The sequence below is a fragment of the Serpula lacrymans genome (assembly GCF_000218685.1).
Source record: "Serpula lacrymans var. lacrymans S7.9 unplaced genomic scaffold SERLAscaffold_6, whole genome shotgun sequence".
NCBI lineage: Eukaryota > Fungi > Basidiomycota > Agaricomycetes > Boletales > Serpulaceae > Serpula > Serpula lacrymans.
The window spans coordinates 1,540,113-1,558,800 of NW_006763295.1; the positions used below are offsets into that span (position 1 = coordinate 1,540,113).

The 18,688-nt window shown below is 46.2% G+C and overlaps 5 protein-coding genes across 5 annotated transcripts; 4 read left to right on the forward strand and 1 right to left on the reverse strand.

Moving 5' to 3' along the window:
• Positions 1–2,471: 2,471 nt before the first annotated feature.
• On the forward strand, positions 2,472–4,240 carry SERLADRAFT_466015 (uncharacterized protein; the record flags this gene model as incomplete). Its single annotated transcript, XM_007317665.1, has 8 exons — positions 2,472–2,718; positions 2,781–2,852; positions 2,902–2,991; positions 3,046–3,354; positions 3,413–3,559; positions 3,619–3,741; positions 3,793–3,852; positions 3,924–4,240. The coding sequence occupies 8 exons, from the start codon at positions 2,497–2,499 to the stop codon at positions 4,008–4,010; spliced, it is 1,110 nt and encodes a 369-aa protein (XP_007317727.1).
• Positions 4,241–4,992: 752 nt separating this feature from the next.
• On the forward strand, positions 4,993–6,603 carry SERLADRAFT_466019 (glycoside hydrolase family 17 protein; the record flags this gene model as incomplete). The annotated part of the gene is made up of 7 exons (XM_007317666.1): positions 4,993–5,252; positions 5,305–5,407; positions 5,465–5,522; positions 5,582–5,903; positions 5,963–6,045; positions 6,104–6,181; positions 6,231–6,603. 7 exons carry the CDS (start codon positions 5,021–5,023, stop codon positions 6,396–6,398), a joined length of 1,044 nt encoding a protein of 347 aa, XP_007317728.1.
• Positions 6,604–6,727: 124 nt separating this feature from the next.
• Positions 6,728–8,037, reverse strand: SERLADRAFT_369004 (uncharacterized protein; the record flags this gene model as incomplete). The annotated part of the gene is made up of 7 exons (XM_007317667.1): positions 6,728–6,817; positions 6,878–6,966; positions 7,019–7,181; positions 7,235–7,385; positions 7,434–7,710; positions 7,769–7,849; positions 7,908–8,037. The coding sequence occupies 7 exons, from the start codon at positions 8,035–8,037 to the stop codon at positions 6,728–6,730; spliced, it is 981 nt and encodes a 326-aa protein (XP_007317729.1).
• Positions 8,038–8,434: 397 nt separating this feature from the next.
• SERLADRAFT_448570 (uncharacterized protein) lies at positions 8,435–13,630 on the forward strand (the record flags this gene model as incomplete). The annotated part of the gene is made up of 30 exons (XM_007317668.1): positions 8,435–8,571; positions 8,640–8,717; positions 8,767–9,107; positions 9,161–9,221; positions 9,274–9,404; positions 9,464–9,491; positions 9,551–10,013; positions 10,069–10,173; positions 10,229–10,244; positions 10,300–10,379; positions 10,428–10,509; positions 10,560–10,825; positions 10,881–10,991; positions 11,044–11,058; positions 11,110–11,232; positions 11,290–11,328; positions 11,393–11,434; positions 11,488–11,532; positions 11,583–11,663; positions 11,727–11,989; positions 12,046–12,085; positions 12,131–12,343; positions 12,421–12,425; positions 12,478–12,888; positions 13,015–13,024; positions 13,073–13,110; positions 13,161–13,224; positions 13,278–13,319; positions 13,365–13,425; positions 13,480–13,630. 30 exons carry the CDS (start codon positions 8,435–8,437, stop codon positions 13,533–13,535), a joined length of 3,447 nt encoding a protein of 1,148 aa, XP_007317730.1.
• Positions 13,631–13,949: 319 nt separating this feature from the next.
• nps10 (putative nonribosomal peptide synthetase) lies at positions 13,950–18,587 on the forward strand (the record flags this gene model as incomplete). Its single annotated transcript, XM_007317669.1, has 12 exons — positions 13,950–15,148; positions 15,207–15,514; positions 15,572–15,793; positions 15,865–15,971; positions 16,027–16,236; positions 16,301–16,462; positions 16,519–16,683; positions 16,747–17,308; positions 17,361–17,639; positions 17,698–17,844; positions 17,903–18,163; positions 18,220–18,587. 12 exons carry the CDS (start codon positions 14,812–14,814, stop codon positions 18,433–18,435), a joined length of 2,976 nt encoding a protein of 991 aa, XP_007317731.1.
• Positions 18,588–18,688: the final 101 nt, after the last annotated feature.

An 18,688-nucleotide genomic window follows, 5' to 3' on the forward strand; every position in this document is an offset into this window, starting at 1 on the left:
CCAATACCCCAAGTACAGATACACGTTCCATGACTCCAATGTTGGGTTCTCGTTCCAAAACCCCCGTAGAGGGAAATCGTGCTAGAACACCTGTCATGGACGCTCGGTCCAAGACTCCAGTGCTAGAGCCTCGTGTTAAGACACCAGTAGAAAGCAATCGCGCGAAGACACCAGTTCATATGGGCCGACCTCAATCCACTCGAAGCTTGAACACCCCTCCTTCGAGTCCTCCTCCTACGACCCCGTCACGAGGGACTCGTCAGCCTATGTCTACCATCACAGTAACATCTCCACCCAAGTCCCCCATACCAATACAAGGCACAGGCTCCGCCTTTTCGCGTCCTGTCCATGCTTCCCCCCAGCCTCAGCGAACTTCTGCTGCGTTCCTCCGTCCACCTCAGACTGCTTCAGGGAAAGACCCGACGCCGAGTATTAGTCGTCTACAGGGCCGGGGTTTTGTACAGAGCGTTGTACAAGCGAGTGGGAGGCGTGAAGCGGAAGCTTACAACCCTGCGGATGTCAAAGCGGGGGAGTCTAAAGAGAAGGGTGCGCGGAGAGCGTCTGTGTTGGATAGATGGCAGCCTAACTCAGCTGCAGGCGGTAGTCCTCTGGGAGCAAGCAACGCGTCACCTCCTATGTCTCCCAGACCGCCTGCGTTAAAGAAATCTCGTACTATTGGCTCTACACCGGCGAGTACACCGCCGCCCGCGAGCCCACAAAGTCATGAGATACCTATGGTCAAGTCTCATGAGACGGGGAGGTCATTAAAAAGTACTGCATCACTCCCATCGATGACTCAGACACCATTTCAACAAAGTGGTCCTTTACCCATTGTGGCGGACGCTGCACAGACTACGAATAAAGGGAGTAACGGTCTTGGTTCCGGAAGTACTATGATATCTTATATCAAGCCAACGAAGACGGGAGACGAACCAGTATTGCCCGAAGTGACGAAAGCTGAAGTGGATGAACTAGGCATACGAAGTGGTGGAAGTGCCTCTCACAGTAATAGTGAAGAAACTACTGCAGTAGACGCAGGAGGAGGAGTAGTGCCAGTAAGAAGGAGCAAGTCATCAGACAGGTCTTCTTCACCTTTGGTATCCCCTGGCAAGCCTTTAAGTCATGTGCGTGCTTTTTGGCAAAACTCGCAGAGTGGCAATTAGTTGATGGGTTTTTTTGCTTTTGCACTTTCTGACTTTGCCTTGGGGGCGTTGTTTTGTACATTTTCTGTTGCTTGTTGGCGGATGTTGTTGTTGCCCCAATTTGATTTTCATTTCATTCCTTTCTGGATCTATTATTGTGCCGTTCTCCTTGCGGGAAATTCTCTCGCATGTGGCCTTTTGTTCATTTGATTGACAGCCAACGAAGAGCAGAGCTAGAAAGCCTCAAAAAACTAAAGTCGCAAGCGCACAAGGAGAAGTTGAGGCTCCTCATGTTCCGACAACAGAGCCATCTACTATCAACGCAACGTCTCTGACCGTGTCTCAGAATAAAGTAAGTATTCAAGCGGAAAATCCAGCTCCTTCACCGTCTTCTTCACCCAATGTTACCCATCCTGGGCAAGATTTACCTCACGTGCAATTCGAGCCAGAAACGGTGATTTCAGCTACTCCCTCTCAAGAGCCACCCTTGGCGAATCCCGGCAAAGTCACTGATCGATGGGCTGGACAGATCCTGATCGGCGTAAAGCCTGTCCAGGCGCTTCCGCGCTCGTCCTACAACAATCAACAAAGCGATGGCAGGATGGGACTAGGAATAGGGATGGCAAGTCGACATGCGCTGCCTGGCCTTACTACTACTACTACCTCTCCTATGACTTCCGTCGTGCAAAATCTACAGTCACAATTGAAGGAGAAGGTGCAGAAAGAAGAAAAGCCTGCGCCATCGCCGACGCGACACAATCGGATTCCTAGTACCGGGAATCGTGCGCGAGTGATGGACGTTGCGCAGGCTTTGACCGAACATCATGCTGAAGACTCGCCGTTGCCTTCCCCAGTTTCCTCCCCACAACCCCAGCCTCAAATCGACGATGCTGTACAGCAGTACGGGGCCGGAGTTAGGCTTCGTTCAAGAAACATCACACCTCCTAGTGTACTCGCAGAGAAAAGGAGGTCGAGTTATGAAAAGTACTCTGCAATAGCCATGCCCGCATTGAAAGAGGAGAAAACACCCGTGTCATCACCTGCAGGGACGCTCTCAAAGGCTTCGCCGGTAGAACAAACGGTGCTCGGCCAGGTGGAAATGAGCGAAAGCCCAAATGAAAGCTTACGTGCAGAGACTAATCCATTACAAGGAAGGGTTTTGGCAAGCACAGTGGAAGAGGTCGAAGTAGTACATTTTGGTGAGTGTGTTTCCTAGCTTAGAACCCAATATTAGCATTGAATATATTACTCCGTAGATCATGCCGATGAACCTCTACCAACTGTAGATGTAAGCGCCCTCCTCCAAGTCGAAGCAACTATTTTTACGCCTAATCCCGACCTACGTACTGTCTCTATGGAGGTTATGTCGGTTATAGGCAACACAGCCACTGTCATTCAGCGAGATACTGATATATTCTATGACACTGAAGTTTTGGCTGTCATACAGCGCTTGAAATCAAAAGAGAGTGGTCTGGTTACATCGACAGTGTGGGGGTGGTGCGGGAATAAATGCCATTGCGGGGATCGCGAGGAGAAAAAGTTGATAGATCTTGCAAAAAGATATGGGACAAGTTTGGTGGGCTCCAGCTTGACGTTCTATTATAGCTGTAAAACTAATGAAGACATGCGGCATTGCAGGTGACTATTCACCAACTTCATGAACCCCAAGAACTGGTACACGCTCTTGGAGGAAAATTGGCTATACGACAGGCAGGTTCAATATTGGCATGACTAGACTTCTGCTCATGCAAGCATCTAGGGCACTCGACTGCATTGGTCGTCAGATAATACTGCGATGCACGTTGTACGATCTGCTAGAGGTCTGATCATGATAGACGAGGTTGACCTGGTAAGAGTCACGGTATTGATTTAGTCTTCAATACTAATCTAGCTCCTATCATAGAATTTGAAAAGCTTATGTTCAGGTTTCAGTTTTTGCCTAACGGTTCTGGACAATATTTATGTGTGGTATGGGCGTGGCTCAAGGGCTGATGAGCGTAAAGCAGCTATGGAATATGCCCAAAGGTTCGCCGCCAAAGGTTCCACAGTGATCGAGCTTTCAGAAGGAGAAGGAGATAAAAAGGACGAAATGTTTTGGATGATACTAGGCGATGGAGATTATGCTCAGGCTGATTACTGGAAATGGAGGTCTAGCTCACTTACAGAAGAATGCAGATGCTGGAAAGTGGACATTGGGAACACCGATAGTGTGGTAAATGTCAACTATCGTGTCTTGATATCAGCATGGCTCACTGAATAACACTATGTAGATTTGTCCAGTGCCTTCGCTATCAAGCGAGATTCTACCTCAGGAAGCGGTGTACATCATGGATTGCATTTGGGAATTCTTCGTATTGGTCGGAAGGGAGGCTCGTGCGAAGCGACAGGATATCAAGCTTGCTATAAACACTGCAATGGTGCCTACATTCATCCACTCTCATTTTATTCGAAGCTTGACGTGTTATCATCTAAATAGGATATGTCGAGTCACATTGCTGCATCAAAACCTTTTACTCCCCCTATTCATGTTTTAGTTATACCCACCCAGCTTCCTTTGGATCTTCAAATCGCTTTTCGTGATATCAGTGAAAATACGCTGGTAAGTCGAGAGTAGAATGACCAGTTGTCGCCTTGCTCAAATCAGTCACAGAACAGCAGTCATGTTCCTGATCACATGAATATATTGTCGACTACCGACGCCATTGAACATGTACGTCAAAATTTTGCTTTGCTACTACAATACTTAACTTACATTCTCATCTCTCTCACTCTCTTTTTCAGCTTTGCAGATCGTCTTGGGAGAAATCTGCCTTGAAAGATCACACCATGCTCCCTCTTGGCCTGGACTCATTTCATATACCCGATTAGCCTGATAGTATTTCAACATATAGTCTTGAAATATAAAGAGATTTCCGTTGGAGCTTCAGTTTTAAATTATAATTTCTTCGGTTGATCTTTATCGGCGATTCGAAAATTCAAGAGAAGACCAATTGTTTCCGGAGACTCGCAGAACCAGGGGAGGCATCAAAGCTGCAATTCTCTGGAGAAACATGGATGAATTGATGAAGTTGGATCCCAAGTTGCATTTCGCAAATTGGTAAATCGTCAGGTCCTGCACAGTAGACTAGTACTTTCGTGATCGCCAGGTGTAATTTTGTACAAATGCAACCTAAACCCCTTTGTTGGAAGCACCAAGTGATTACATTACCTAAGCACCCATTATTGCTCGCCTTCGCCCAGCAACCTGTGTGTCATAACCATCATGGTCACATTGTTGCATCCATGTGCTGAACGGAACACGTACGGCAACTGGCATTGAGTTTAGCTTCTGTTGTTTCCTTTATCCTTCCCATTATCATCATACCAGCGCTCGGATTCAATACCCTTTGCCATTCAAACAACAGGCCCGGGGCTTTTTCTTATTCTCAGGCTGGATCGAGCTACTGTCTCTTTGAGTTGTCGAAGATTGGTTACCATGTGGTGAGTTATTTCATCAGAAAACCCCTAATCTAACGAATCACGCGCCTCAGTTTACGACCCAGACTAACGTACAGTTCCATTTGTTAGACACTACGATTACCTGTCTCACAACTACTCTTGCTTTACTGGCATGGAATCCATGAATGTCTCAATCATGAATCGCACGCATGGAACACATGCATATAGGAGCTCTCTCCGATTTAGCGGCATTTTCGCTCTTGCCTAGACTTCTTTCAGAATTCTACATCATTCCGGCCGGTCAGCTGCTTGCATGAACGTGACGAAACTTGCCGCCGCAGAGAAAGGAACATGAACCAGCTGTCTTTGTCCTGAATGTATATAAAAATACACCAAGAATAGTTGAGAGGACTATCCGACTCGTCCCTTTCTTTCTCGCAATGTTGAAACTACCGCTTTTTGTCTTGCTCAACGCACTCACTGTATTTTATTTCGGTTGGGCGTCTTCCGTAGCTATCGAACTCCCAAGGGATATATCGAGTCTTGATTATTGCTTTCCTGCTTTGGACTTCCAAACGCCGTTACTTGTCGATGGTCTTGATCCTAACAACTGGTGGTGCGATCCATCGACTGAATATGCGTTTGTTGGATTCAGCTACGAGGTCACTGCATGTAAGCCTTGGTTACACGTTGATTTTGCCCTCACTGATGATGCTTCTTACAGGCCAAAGCCTTGCTCAGCTGATATTGGAATTCGGGGATATTCGGCACCACTTTAACTCGAGATATGTTCGCCTATACGGGGCATGCGACCGGCAAGGATTTTAGTGGGTTGATTCGTTGATCTTACCTTAGAGGCTCAAATGGAAAGCGCTTGTTCACAGTGATGACATTATTGAAGCTGCTTGGGTGAACACTCTCGGTGTACATGCTCTGATCTGGGTGATTCTATTCTTCTTCCAGCCTGCTCTAGTGCTTGTAGCTAATATATAATCGATTAGTTTGGTTTTGATGGCACTGATCAGTGGATTGGTCGACGGGATACTCTATTCGCGACCCTTCATTCGAATCCAAGAGCTAGATTCGTTACACGAGGAGTCCAATTTGGCTCTGAACCACTTTATGATAATGTGCTGCCACACGCCGAGCTTGCTGCTCAGGTCATCGCAGCGAAAGCCAATTTATCGGATCTCAACATCCCAGTCACCGTCAGCGAGTTGGCTTATGGATATCAGGAGAGGGGTGGAGCGCAAGATGTGCTTAATGCTTTGGATTATATCAACATTCACATGTTACCCTTTTTCGATCAGACTGCATCTATCGGTGAACAAAATTATCTTGTCTGCTTGTCTCAATTCATTGTAACACTCAAGAATCCCTAGCAAACGCGTCGTGGCCGCTTGTTGAAACTGATCTGAACTGGTTCATTTCTCATGGAAATGGGAAGAAAATGTATTTTGACGAGGTATTTCATATCAGTTTTTTCCACGATTTAACTTTAAATAAATCACATTCTGTGCTAGAACGGATGGCCGTCCGTCACGTCACCTAGTGTCCAGCCCAATAGCCCTTTGGCAGTTGCTAATGTACAAAACGAACATGTTAGTTTTGTCTCACCTTTACTCCCAACGAAGCTTATCGGTCTGTCAGGATTATTTTGCCCTCCTGGACAGCAAATGTGAAACACTCAAGCAAGTCGTGGACGGGGGTATCGGTTGGTTCGCACACATCTATTCGGATAATCAAGAACCTGGTTACGGGATATACGATACGCAAGGGAATATGAAATTCCACTTCCAACCGCGCACGCACTGTTAGTAAAAATAGTCCATTTCTCTGTACCAGGATCCCAACTCAACGCGAGCGATCGGTAAATCTGTTTAAACTATTGGGTGAATGATTTATTATACCATGGGGTCATCTCGATTTTCTATACTATCTACACTAGTCATTGCATCATGTTTCTCAATGTATATTATGTCCCATTGACAACAATAAATACACGACAAGCAGGTATAAAAAATCAGGAGGTTTGACATAATACGTCGTAAATAATAACTCGCTGTGTGTTTGCAGATTCTTATTATTGAGAATAAATACAGTAAAGTAGCAGAGGGAATATACAAAAGTAATAATGAAGAGTGGATCTAACCATACCATTTATCGCCAAGCTTTGTTTTAGAGGGAGGTCTTTGAGGTATCTTAGATTCCGTAATGTTGAAGATCTCGATAGCGCGCTAGTGAAAAAATGACGTTTGGATAAACAAACTCATACATATAAGGGGTTTGGAACTCACTCTCCAAGTTGCCATGTCAAACTCTGTGACGATCTGTTGTTTTTTTAGTCCGTTTGCATAATCGTCATCTGAGGGGGGTTCACATGAATCTGAATACTTGTGAGTATATCTTCGCTACAGGAAAGATTCTGCCACACGCACAGATGATGGGGTCGCCTTCTTCAGTTATTTCAAACGAGCATCGACCATCTCGTATGAGGAACGAGAGATAGAACATATTTTCAACTGATTGGGCGAAGTCATTAGGATTCACGATGAACCTAAATATGTTGATTGCGCCTTGTTCGGCGAGTATTTTTTCGATCTATAACAAAACATGCATCGCGCTTTCTTTGTCTTTGCGAAAAAAGAGCTTACCGTTGCCACGTTTTTGGTTGTCTCGTTTTCTGAACGGGCAATATCTTCTTCCCTTAACTCTTGAGGCTTTCTCTCCTCCTCTTTGTTCTTTTCTAGCTTGGACCGTTTCCCGAAGACACGCTTCTTTTGCTCGATGGAAAGAGGACCAAGCCTAATCGTATATAAGAGGAGATGAGGATCAAAAACTAGGTTTACTCACATAAAATCCAGGACAGGAACTCTACGACTTTTAGCTAATGCTTTGCGTCCGATTTTGTCCCAGGCCAGAGGAGTGGCAGCATCATCATCTAGCTCGAAGTCATCGTCGTTTCCTCGGAGCTGTTGGCGTCCACCCATAAAAGTGACGAGTTTTGTGATAAAATCATCTACGTCAAAAGCCCCTGAACCCAGTTTCATAGCGCGCGCCTTCTGTGCACTGATAGACGAGACATTACGAAGGATAGTAGAATCAAGAGTTGCGTCGGTAGGATTCTTTACTGCATGGGAAACTTTGCATTAGAGCAAACCGGGACATGTTAAAAAAGGTTTGCAAGCCTTTCTTGAACAATGTGTCGGCCTGCTCCACTTGGTTAAGGAGATCTTCCGTTTTATACTCTTGGGGGCGAATGTGCTTGTCTTTTTGGACAGATAATCGTCATAATAAAGAACATATTCATCTCGCGCCCATACGCACCCTCTGTACGCTTTTCCAGTATGCGATATCTCATCCTCATATCGCGTATTTCGGTGGCATCTTGTTCAGGATCGTAAGCCAAACTTTCGGAAGAGCTCCCAACTTGAATTTTTGGATTGAATGTGACCATCTTTCATAGAAGATGACTAGAAGCGATGAGAAATGGCCAAGTCTAGTATGAATTATATATTTTGAGGTATAGGAAATGCAGTGGGAGGTGGAAACAACCTCAAAGGCGCGTCAATTTACAACAATAGCGTGACAGGAGCGCGTCGTGACAGCATTGATCACAAATAACTTTCGTCGCGTCGGGCAAACAACAGTAAATATCGCGGACTGCCATATTCCATCGCGTCCACATCCAAATAACTTAACCCGAACTCTAATCACATTCAAAAGGAAATCTACGAAGCAATACCTTATTTTATCGCTTGTATCTGGGGTTTGTCCTATTCATGGCTTCACATGTGGTCGAAGTGAGTAACCCCACTCAGGTGACGTTCCCAGTCAGTCCAGCTAACTGGTTTATGAAGTACAGCAAAAGCTCTCGTGCAACGTGTAAAGGCCCATTACCTTGCAAAGGCACGCCTATTTTAGCAGGGAATCTCAGATATGGTCAAGTCGTCTCGGGGGAATATGGTGACATGGTTGAATGGCGTCATTGGTACAATTTCTACGGCTTTTTCATCTGCAGGGCTTCATCACTAACAATCTGCGCTGAATGCTTGTCAGGGGTTGTGTAACGCCAATTATCTTGGGTGCATTATCTGCCCAAAATCCCCGTAACATCAAGGGTTACGATAGCTTGAAGTATGTACACTTCCGTAAGCACATGACCTCATCACTAAATTCCTTCGAGGTCGGAGGATCAGCAGAAAGTTCGCCGTGCCATTTCTAATCGTTGCATTGATGCAACAGATATTCCGCCCTCAGTCCGGACCCTCGTGGCTCCCCCAGTTGCCAGAAGTAATGTCACGGCAGGTTCCAGTCAGAGAAAAAGGAAGGCCTCTTTTGATCCAGGGGTTTCCTTTGCGTCTCCCTCACAGTCCAATTCATCACAAGTACCACATGTGGGGCGTTATAATCATCACATGCCTATCTCAGAAGATAGCGACGATGAAGTCATCTTGATTGAGGATCCTAGAGATGAGTTGTACTGTGTTATGCAGGCTAGTGTAGTTGGCGTTCAATACTACAAAGGTGCTTCTTATTTATTTACTAATACTGTTTCATACTAATTCATGGTAAAAAAGGTCTGGTAGGACCAGGTGAAGAAGTAAGGCTCATCAGAGAACCTCATAATAGATATGATAGGCGAGTCGTATCGTGCTTCCATCTTCCATCTATCTCACTCAAACCTTCTCAGAAATGCCATTCAAGTAATGAACATTGGGGGGACACAGGTTGGGCATATACCTCGAAATATTGCTTCTAAATTATCACCTCTGCTCGATCGTGGCTCTGTGACGGTAGAGGGGGTTATGCGCGAAGGCAACTGTACGTGACGCTCAATGGGAAGCTTTAGTAGAGATTTCAAATTCACTTTCTTTGACCAGTAACCAGATCTAGCTATTCCCTTTCAATGTGAGTAAGAGAATGTCTTTATGTGCTGAGAGTATAGACGCTAAACAATATGTGGCTAGGACTTTGAAAATATATGGAGCCTCTGACAGGCGGGATCAGCTCGAACCGCAGCTCATTTGGGCAACCCCTCACCAACGCGGCTTCCCTCCTCGCGGGTCTGGCGCGGTACCTGGGGCTCCCGTCTCAAGTGGAAGAGCATCAGCAAGTGCTAGCAGCTCTTCAGTGTCCCGCCCCAGCACACAACAGGCATCGCAAAGAGGTTTAAGCGCTGCCCAAGCTCGAGCTCAACAAGAAGCCTCAAGAAGGCAACAAGAGGCCATTCAGAAACAGCAGGAAGCCCTGCAGAAAGCTTCGGAACTAAAGGACATGTTGAATACTCTGGAGAAAGTGGATGACGAAGGAAGGCGTACTTCGCTGCTGGATACGTTATGCTCCAAGGATGACATTCTGAATCTACCTATACATCCTAGTCCACCAGGCATTCAAAGCGGTGACTTGGTAGTAGATTTGTTGAAGCATCAGGTACAGTACCTTCCCTTCACACGAATCTATAGCTTCTAACTTTTTATACTATAAGAGCCAAGCATTACAATGGTGCATTGAACACGAATACCCTAAGCTTCCTAAACAAGAATCCGACAAACCAGTTCAATTCTGGCAATATATGAAATCAGGCTCAAAGGTGTGTCTGTTATCATGAAAAGTCACTTTGAGTTATTTATTTTGGGGAATGCCAGTCCTACTATTATAATAGTAAGTATCTTTTATACGTAGCGCGATCAATCAGTAAATCTCCCGCTCCGTTTAGTCGCGACAAAAACTCCTCAAGAACTCACTAGTCCCCCACAGCTTGAGCGTGGTGCACTAGTAGGTGATAGCATGGGACTAGTACGAAATTCTCCGATAAATTACTTTCTTCTGCTAACGCTTCCTCAGGGAAAGACATTGACTATCCTTGCTCTTATCCTTGCCACTAAGGATGATTTGCCTCCTAACCATTCAAAGTGTACTCTGATCGGTAAATTTTGCTTGTGCTTCTATATGCAGTCTCGCTCACCCTTGCACTAGTGGTACCACTTTCGGTCATGTCGAACTGGGAGAAACAAATCGAAGAGCACTGCGTACGAGGCGCGCTAAGATACTGTGTTTATTATGGGTCTGCAAGAAACATGAGCCCAGAGGAGTTGATGCAATATGATGTGGTGATAACTACATACCAGACCGTGACTAGCGAAGATCCCGACGCTATAGCTGTCAGTAATGGGCCAGAGGGGCATCCTAAGAAGAGGAAGAAATCGAAAAATGAGAAAGGTTTATTCGATGTCAAATGGAAGGTGAGTGTCTTGTGCGAAGGGATTTACAGCGACAGTTTGATCAATATATTTGAAGAGGGTAGTTTTGGACGAAGGTCATAATATTCGGAACCCAAAAACGAAGATGGCAAAGGCTGTATGTAAACTAACTGCGCAGAGGCGCTGGGTATTGTCTGGGACTCCGATTGTACGTGTCGATCTTCTATGGAATATTCATTAATTTAACAGCATTTGTTTAGATTAATTCTCCCAGAGTACGTCAAACGCGATTGGAGGAATTAATCCTTTGACATATGGCTTCTCAGGACTTGGGCTCGATCCTTACTTTCCTCCAGATTTGCCGACCTCTTGACAATGAGGATTTCTACAAAAGACTCCTGCTTCGGCCACTCAAAGATGGAGATCCTGTAGGTGCTGAACTTCTTCGTGTAAGTACATATGCATAGCAGCAGTACATGTCACTCATCTACCCACAAATCACTCAGGCACTGATGAGTCATATCTGCATACGTCGGACCAAAGAGGTAGTGTGGTCTCCATTGTGTTCATCTCCATGAGACGCTAATTATTTCGTTATCATCCACAAAGATGCAAGATAGTGAAGGAAACTATCTTGTGCCTTTACCACCTGTAAGAATTTCGATTTGTGTTTGTAGCATACAAATTTAGTGCAAACACAACAGGTTGAAATGACTCTAGTACCTGTTACACTAAATGACGAAGCCAGGGTGAGATTTTATCCCATATTCTTTTTGCTCCCTTGATAGACTCCCTCCAGGCTCTGTACGACGCGGTCGAGCAAGTATCCCAGCAAAAGGTTGAGAACATCATGAATCAAAATGGAGGCATGAATACAGTTGTAATATCATTTGCTCTCTCATTAGCGAATAATCGGTTCACTCTGACTGTGAATTCATTTTAGGTCACTACTAACGTTCTTAGCATGTTAACCCGATTACGGCAACTCGCCCTTCACCCTGGACTCGTTCCTTCTGATTACTTGGAACAATTGCGCGCAAACGAGGATGCCCCTCACGCTGCCATAGAAATTACCCCTGCTGAAAAATTGCGACTGCAAGCTTTGCTGGCCCAATTGATTGAAGATAGCGAGGAATGCCCCATCTGCTTCAGTATTCTCACTGAACCTCGTATAACTAGTTGTGCCCACTCTTTCTGCTTTGCTTGGTGAGTCATACGTAAATCGCATAGGGTTCTAGGGAATATCTCACCATTTCCGGTAGCATCCAAGAGGTCATAGCCCGAGATCCCAAGTGCCCTATGGTATGTCGTTGGCAGAATGTGTGAAGTCATCTCATGTTATTGCAGGATCGCCGTCTCATAGGCATGGGTGACCTCATAGAACCTCCACCACCCACAGAGCTCACTCAGGTTCTAGTGCGCCAAGAGGAAAACGAAGACAACAATGCACTTCGGTCTGGCTCTTCTGCGAAGATAGACCAATTAGTGCATCTTCTACAACTCACGCCCGCCAATGAGAAATCCCTTGTTTTCTCTCAGTTCACTTCTTTCTTAGACAAGGTGATGGCTCATACTTCAAGATAATTGAATGTGTATCTGACGCTTACCGTGAATAGATCGCTGAAACATTGGAAGAGCATGGGTAAGGATATCGCACCATTCCTTAGTCTCACACCTTCTGAAGATGTACACAGAATCTCATACGTTCGATTTGATGGGCAGATGTCAGCAAAGAGACGCCAAGAAACTCTCGAGCGTTTCTGTGTCCCATTGGAAGATGCTCCAGCTTCTACGGAGACACCTCTCCCTCCCTCCCTTAGGACACGCCGCTCCGCACGGGCCATCTATACCGACGATTCCTTAATAAACGACGAAAAGGATGCCAGCTTTGTTGCAGATGGTGCAGACCACGACTTTGATGGTGATTTCTTGGCTCCCACAAGGTCTCAGAAGGTCAAGGGCAAAGGCAAGTCCAGGGCTAAGACGAGTGCAAAACCCACCTTCAAGGATTCTTTTTTCACGGGAGAAAACCCAAAAGTTATGCTCATTTCTTTGAAGGCGGGGGCTTTAGGTTTGAATCTCACCGTTGCCAATAATGTGTACCTGTAAGTTAATTCTCTTTTAGCTGAGTAGCGCGCTGAGGTGTTGGATGTCCACAGGATGGATCCGTCAGTTTCGTGAACCTATGAGTTTATTATACAGCTGACAAACTTTTTTTGACCGTTCTGCAGGTGGTGGCAGGTACGCAATGTCTCTTATCCATTAATCTCAACTTTAACAATTCTATAGGAGGGTATTGAGAGCCAAGCAATTGACAGGTGTAATCGGTAGGATTATTTAATTTTGTCATGTACAGCCGGCATAACGAGTCTCGTAGGATTGGCCAAAAAAAACCAGTCCATGTCTATCAGTTGATTGCAGAAAACACTGTTGAATCTAAAGTCAGTCAGCTTCAAAAGAACCATTAAGATCATCGTATAGACTTGCCCTTCAGGTTATCGACATCCAAGAAAGGAAAAAACTATTGATCCAACAAGTGAGTGCCTGCATATAACGAGAGCAGGTCCTAATGAGATGACAGGCTTTCTCTGGAATCAAACGCACAGAAACACAGCGTCAGAAAAAGGAGGCGAGGTTGCAAGGTACTTCACTGTTATTCATGGACAGGGTGGTCCCATCTCATTTTTCCCAACCAGATCTTATCGAGCTGTTCGGAATCAGACAACAAGCAGCCTCTTCTCAGGTAGAGTAACATTTAAATTAGGCGCAAGCCCCGTAACTTTCTATACATGCTATATGGTGTAAATACAATTTTCAATCTATATTCTGTTTTCAAGTCCTTGACATCATGGGCTGACTGACGTGACTTGGAAGTGACACGCTGGCCCTTGCGAGTCGGAATTATCCTAGGCGTTATCCTGCTCATATGACCATAGCACTGTATCTAATAGTGATGAGCTCGGAGTACAGGGGATTCGAGTCACCGTGCCATCCCCTATTTTGTCGAGCTGGGCGTTGACCAGTCCTAAAGGGGAAACCGGCATCGGCAACAGCGATGTTCACGGTCTCTCGTCCGAGCGGCACGGCGTGCATGCAATTACCTTAAACTGTCCCCTATATGAGGAAAATTGTGCTAGGTTTGTAGGTGGTCCGATGAGTTAGGTAACTGGATATCAAAGGCATCTCTCATTTCTGCATAGGTACCAGTGGATTGAGGACATCAGAGACAGCAGCGGAAGCAAGTAAGGCAGTCCAGATGTAGAGTTCGTGGAATTCGTCATTCTTCATGACGGAGTGCGGATAAATAAGGAACCTATTTTCTCTCATCCTCGTCAAGAGCCTGTAGAGGAGTGCTAAGATGCCACCCGATGAGTCGGACGATCGATGACTTGGTTGGATTACGCCGTATGCCCTTGAGAGAGCGCCTCATTGATTTCCCAAGGACTCTGAGTTACTCAGTATTGTCAGTATCTAGTTTTTTTAGTAGGTATGTCCAGTGTAATGCTTCGTTGAATGACGCAGACCTATTCGCTCACCGGGATCGTGCCCCTTTAGGCATGGCATCGAGAACGATAAAAGCAGCTATTCACTAGATTGTCAGCCTCCAACTTCGTCTCTTAAGTTTTCCCATTCTCCAATAAACGTAAACACCCAGTCATCGACATCGAGCGATGTCATTAGAACTCACCTATCCTCCTGCACATGCCCCCTTCCTCTTGACAGACTATCTACAATTTCACCTTGACCATAATCCAAGCTTCCCAGCATTCGTGTATCCTAATGAAGATGGCACACTCACGCACATCTCATTTCTTGAATTTGTGCGTGCCGCTCACCGTGCAGCGCACGCAGTTCGACCCAACCGTACAGGTGCGGACGGAGAAGTCGTCGCAATCATTGCCAACACAGATAGTCTTTTGTATCAAGCTATAATCTCAGGCATTACTATTGCTGGTCTCGTGGTAAGTAGCTGTTCACCACGAATATGACACTCACTAACTGCACACACATGTGTGTAGCCATTCCCTATGTCGCCCCGTAACTCCTCTGCAGCTGTTGTCAGCATGTTGCAAAAGACTGCGTGTAACCGTCTGCTCACTCTTCCTTCTGCGCATCAATCCCTTGTCTCCGGCATCAAACGCGAACTCGGGACTCCCTCACTACACGTCCAGGTTATACCTACTCTTGCAGAGGTCTTTCCTCATCTCGGGAAGGAACAAGCGCATGACACGTTCGAGCGGTACCCATCGGCTGGACGTCCATCATTGGACGAAGCTGCTGTGTACATCCATTCGTCAGGTAGTACAGGTTTCCCGAAGCCTATCCCGCAGACATACCGCTCTCAGATGCACTGGCTACAGCAGCGTGAGTGCTACCATAGCCACAACTGCTATAGAGTATCGTAGCTGATACATATTTACAGCGGCCATACAGGGTTTCGCAGGGTACACTCCTGCTATACGACTCGCAGCCGCATCACTTCCCCCTTTTCATAGTCTTGGGAATTGTGTCCAGTTGTACTCTCCACTTGCGTCTGTTGTTACTGCGGCACTTTTCCCTCCAACTTCGTTTGATGACCCAGATGCCCAGCCAGTCATCCCAACGTCTGACAATATCTTGGACAACATAAGAAAGACAGGTGCAAACTGTGTTGTGGCTGTGCCATCGTTCCTAGAACTATGGGCGGGTGACGATGAGGCGATAGAGACGTTGAAACAAATGGTATTTGTGGTAAGTGTTATCGACGATAGCTGAGAAAACATAATGAAAAAAATGATATATCTGCAGATTTATGGCGGCGGTCCTCTGTCATCGAGGGCTGGGGATAAATTGCACGCCGCTGGGGTACCCGTTGCTTCTGTTTATGGTGCGACAGAATTTGGATCTATAATGAATTTACCGAGTAGAGAAGATCTGAAGAGTGGTGACTGGGAGTGGATGCACCCCTCATCTAAAGTGAAGATGCGATGGGTTCTTCAGGATGATGGTACCTACGAGTGCCAAGTGTTGGTATGTTGGCTTTCCGTCTGCGGATTTTTTGCGAGAATGAATGATTGAGCGATTTGTATTGATTTTGGCAGACGACAGCCGAGCACCAAGTTGCTGTCGAGAATTTGCCAGATGTAAAGGGCTATGCAACATCTGACCTTTTCATCAAGCATCCTACCAGGGAAGGATACTGGAAAATGTATGCCTCTATATCACATATTTCTATCTTCCAGACTTACGACGAGTAATCGCAGTGTCGGACGTAAGGATGATGTTCTGATCCTCGCTTCCGGCGAGAAAACCGTTCCCGCTCCGATGGAAAGCGTCATAATATCAAATCCACTTGTGAGTGGGGTGGTTATGTTTGGGCGCGCCCGTAGTCAGGTCGGCGTCCTGGTGGAGGCGATCAGTGATGTAGATGTCACGGACACCAAGGCAGTGGAAGAGTTCAGGAATAAGGTGTGGTGCGTGATACTCATCTTGCTCGAGTCACTTGGATTGTCCTAAATCTCTGGGTCATCTGAATAGGCCTGATGTAGAAGCAGCAAACAAAGATGCCCCAGCATTCAGTCGTATCTTCAAAGAAATGATTCTCATTACATCGCCCTCTAAGCCCATGGTTCGGGTCGCAAAAGGCACGGTTTCCAAGAAGGCTACAATCAAAGCATACGAGGAGGAGATTAATGCACTGTAAGTCGTCGAGTTTGTCCTTGTTCCGACGATCTCCGCATAACTAATCCTTGCAGATACAACACAGTAGAAGCCAGCACGAAGGCAGGCAGTGATGCAACTCCGCCACGGAGCTGGACTGAGCCCGCGCTCATTGAATGGTTGCAGGAGCAAATAGCATCGATTTCTTCAGGTGTCGACATCATACCGGACAAGGATTTTTTTTCGCAAGGTTTCGATAGGTACTTTCTAACGCTCTTGCCTAGCCCGTTATTAATGAGAGTTTTGTGCAAATTTATTGACAGCTTGAATGCAACGTTCCTTCGTAATCGCATCCTCGGGGCGTTATATGCATCTGATCAAGTTGAATTGCGCACAGCAGCTAAGCGTATACCGCAGAACTTCGTCTTTGATAACCCTAGCATTCATCTCCTCGCGAAGAGAGTAGCTAGCATCGTGAACCGACCGGAGGGCGAAACCAATGGATCCACTGCACACGACAAGAAGATGGCGATCGAAAATGCGCTTAAGAAGTATAGTATTGGGTTGGGAAAGACGATAATGACGAACGGTGCCCATGCGGAGAATCAGGGGGAAATACCATCGAAAGGATCGGTGGTGTTGCTGACTGGCTCGACAGGTGGATTGGGATCATATTTATTGGCTTTGCTCTTAAAGAATGAGGCTACTGCGAAGGTATATGCGTTCAATCGGCCTTCGAAGGCAGATGCGATCAAAGGAAGACAAGCTTCATCATTTGAAGATCGGGCGTTGGATGTCACTTTGCTGGATTCGGAAAAGCTCGTTTTTCTCGAGGGTGACGCTGCAGCTGATAAATGTGGGCTTGATGAGCGGACATACAATGAGGCAATTTGACTCGCACCTCGACACTTTTTATTAGGCTGACATCTGATTGTAGCTTAGGGAGTCGGTCACCATTATTATTCACAATGCTTGGAGGCTCGATTTCAACCTTGCCCTTTCCTCTTTTGAGCCCAACATCCAGGGGACACGTCAGCTAATCGATCTCGCATTATCTTCGAGCCATCCCTCCAATCCACGCTTTTTGTTCACATCGTCAATTGCATCTGCGCAAGGATGGGACCAAAGAAAGGGGGCATTTCCGGAAGAAGTGCAGCTCGACGCAAGCGTAGCGGTCGGTTCCGGGTATGGAGAAAGTAAATACATTTCGGAACGTGTGAGTGCTGTCCCCTCAATGGCTACTTCGAAAATGCCTAATCCCCATTACTCTGCAGCTCCTGGATATGAGTGGCTTGCATGCAACATCGTTTAGGATCGGTCAGATAGCTGGTGGACCTAACGGAGCATGGTCAACAACTGACTGGGTGCCGATCATTGCAAAGTCCAGCCTAGCTTTGGCTGTGTTTCCAGCCGCCCAAGGTGTCAGTGATATTATTCGTAATTGCAATGTGTGATCATAATGAACACGACTTGATACAGCTCGTTTCATGGATGCCCGCGGAAAAAGTGGCCGCGGCGATTTTAGACGTGGCTTTTGCAGAACAGACCCCACCTTTGGCGCTAAATCTCGCTCATCCTCGTCCAGTTTCCTGGATGGATACTATGGAGATTTTACGTGACACATTGTTGGAAAAGAAATGTCTTCATAGGAAAGATTTTCCCTTCGTTGATTTCGGAGAATGGGTGAAGAGACTGGAGAAACGTGCACAGAATGCAACAGCAGTAGACTTTGACAATATCGTGAGTGCTGACTCTTCCGCGGCATCCGCCTCGACTAACCGAGATATATGCACCAGCCTGCACTCAAGCTTCTTGATTTTTTCCGTACAATGGCAGACGCCGACATGAAAGTACGCCAATCTGGCAGGACAGATGTCGAGGCGGGAGGTATTGCGACCCTTTCCACGGACAAGGCTCAAAGTGTGAGTTCCACTTGGAAGAATCTTCCACAGATTGGGAAGACAGATGCTGAGTTGTGGGTGGAATATTGGCTGGCGAAAGGGGCATTTTAGGGCCCAAGATAGACGAATCTATGGGGTGTGATCTATGATATAAAAGGCTGTGACAGCGATTCAACATCATCTGTTGCGTTTCATAGACATCACATTGTGTATATTACCTCGTGTAACATAAACAAACGACATGCTGCAGTCGTCTTATTCGTACCCAGAGTGGGCCCCACGAGTAAATCTTCAACTTGGGGGCGTTCGGATACATAATAACGCGATGATAGTCACCCGGATTTTCTGGGATGGGCAGAAATGG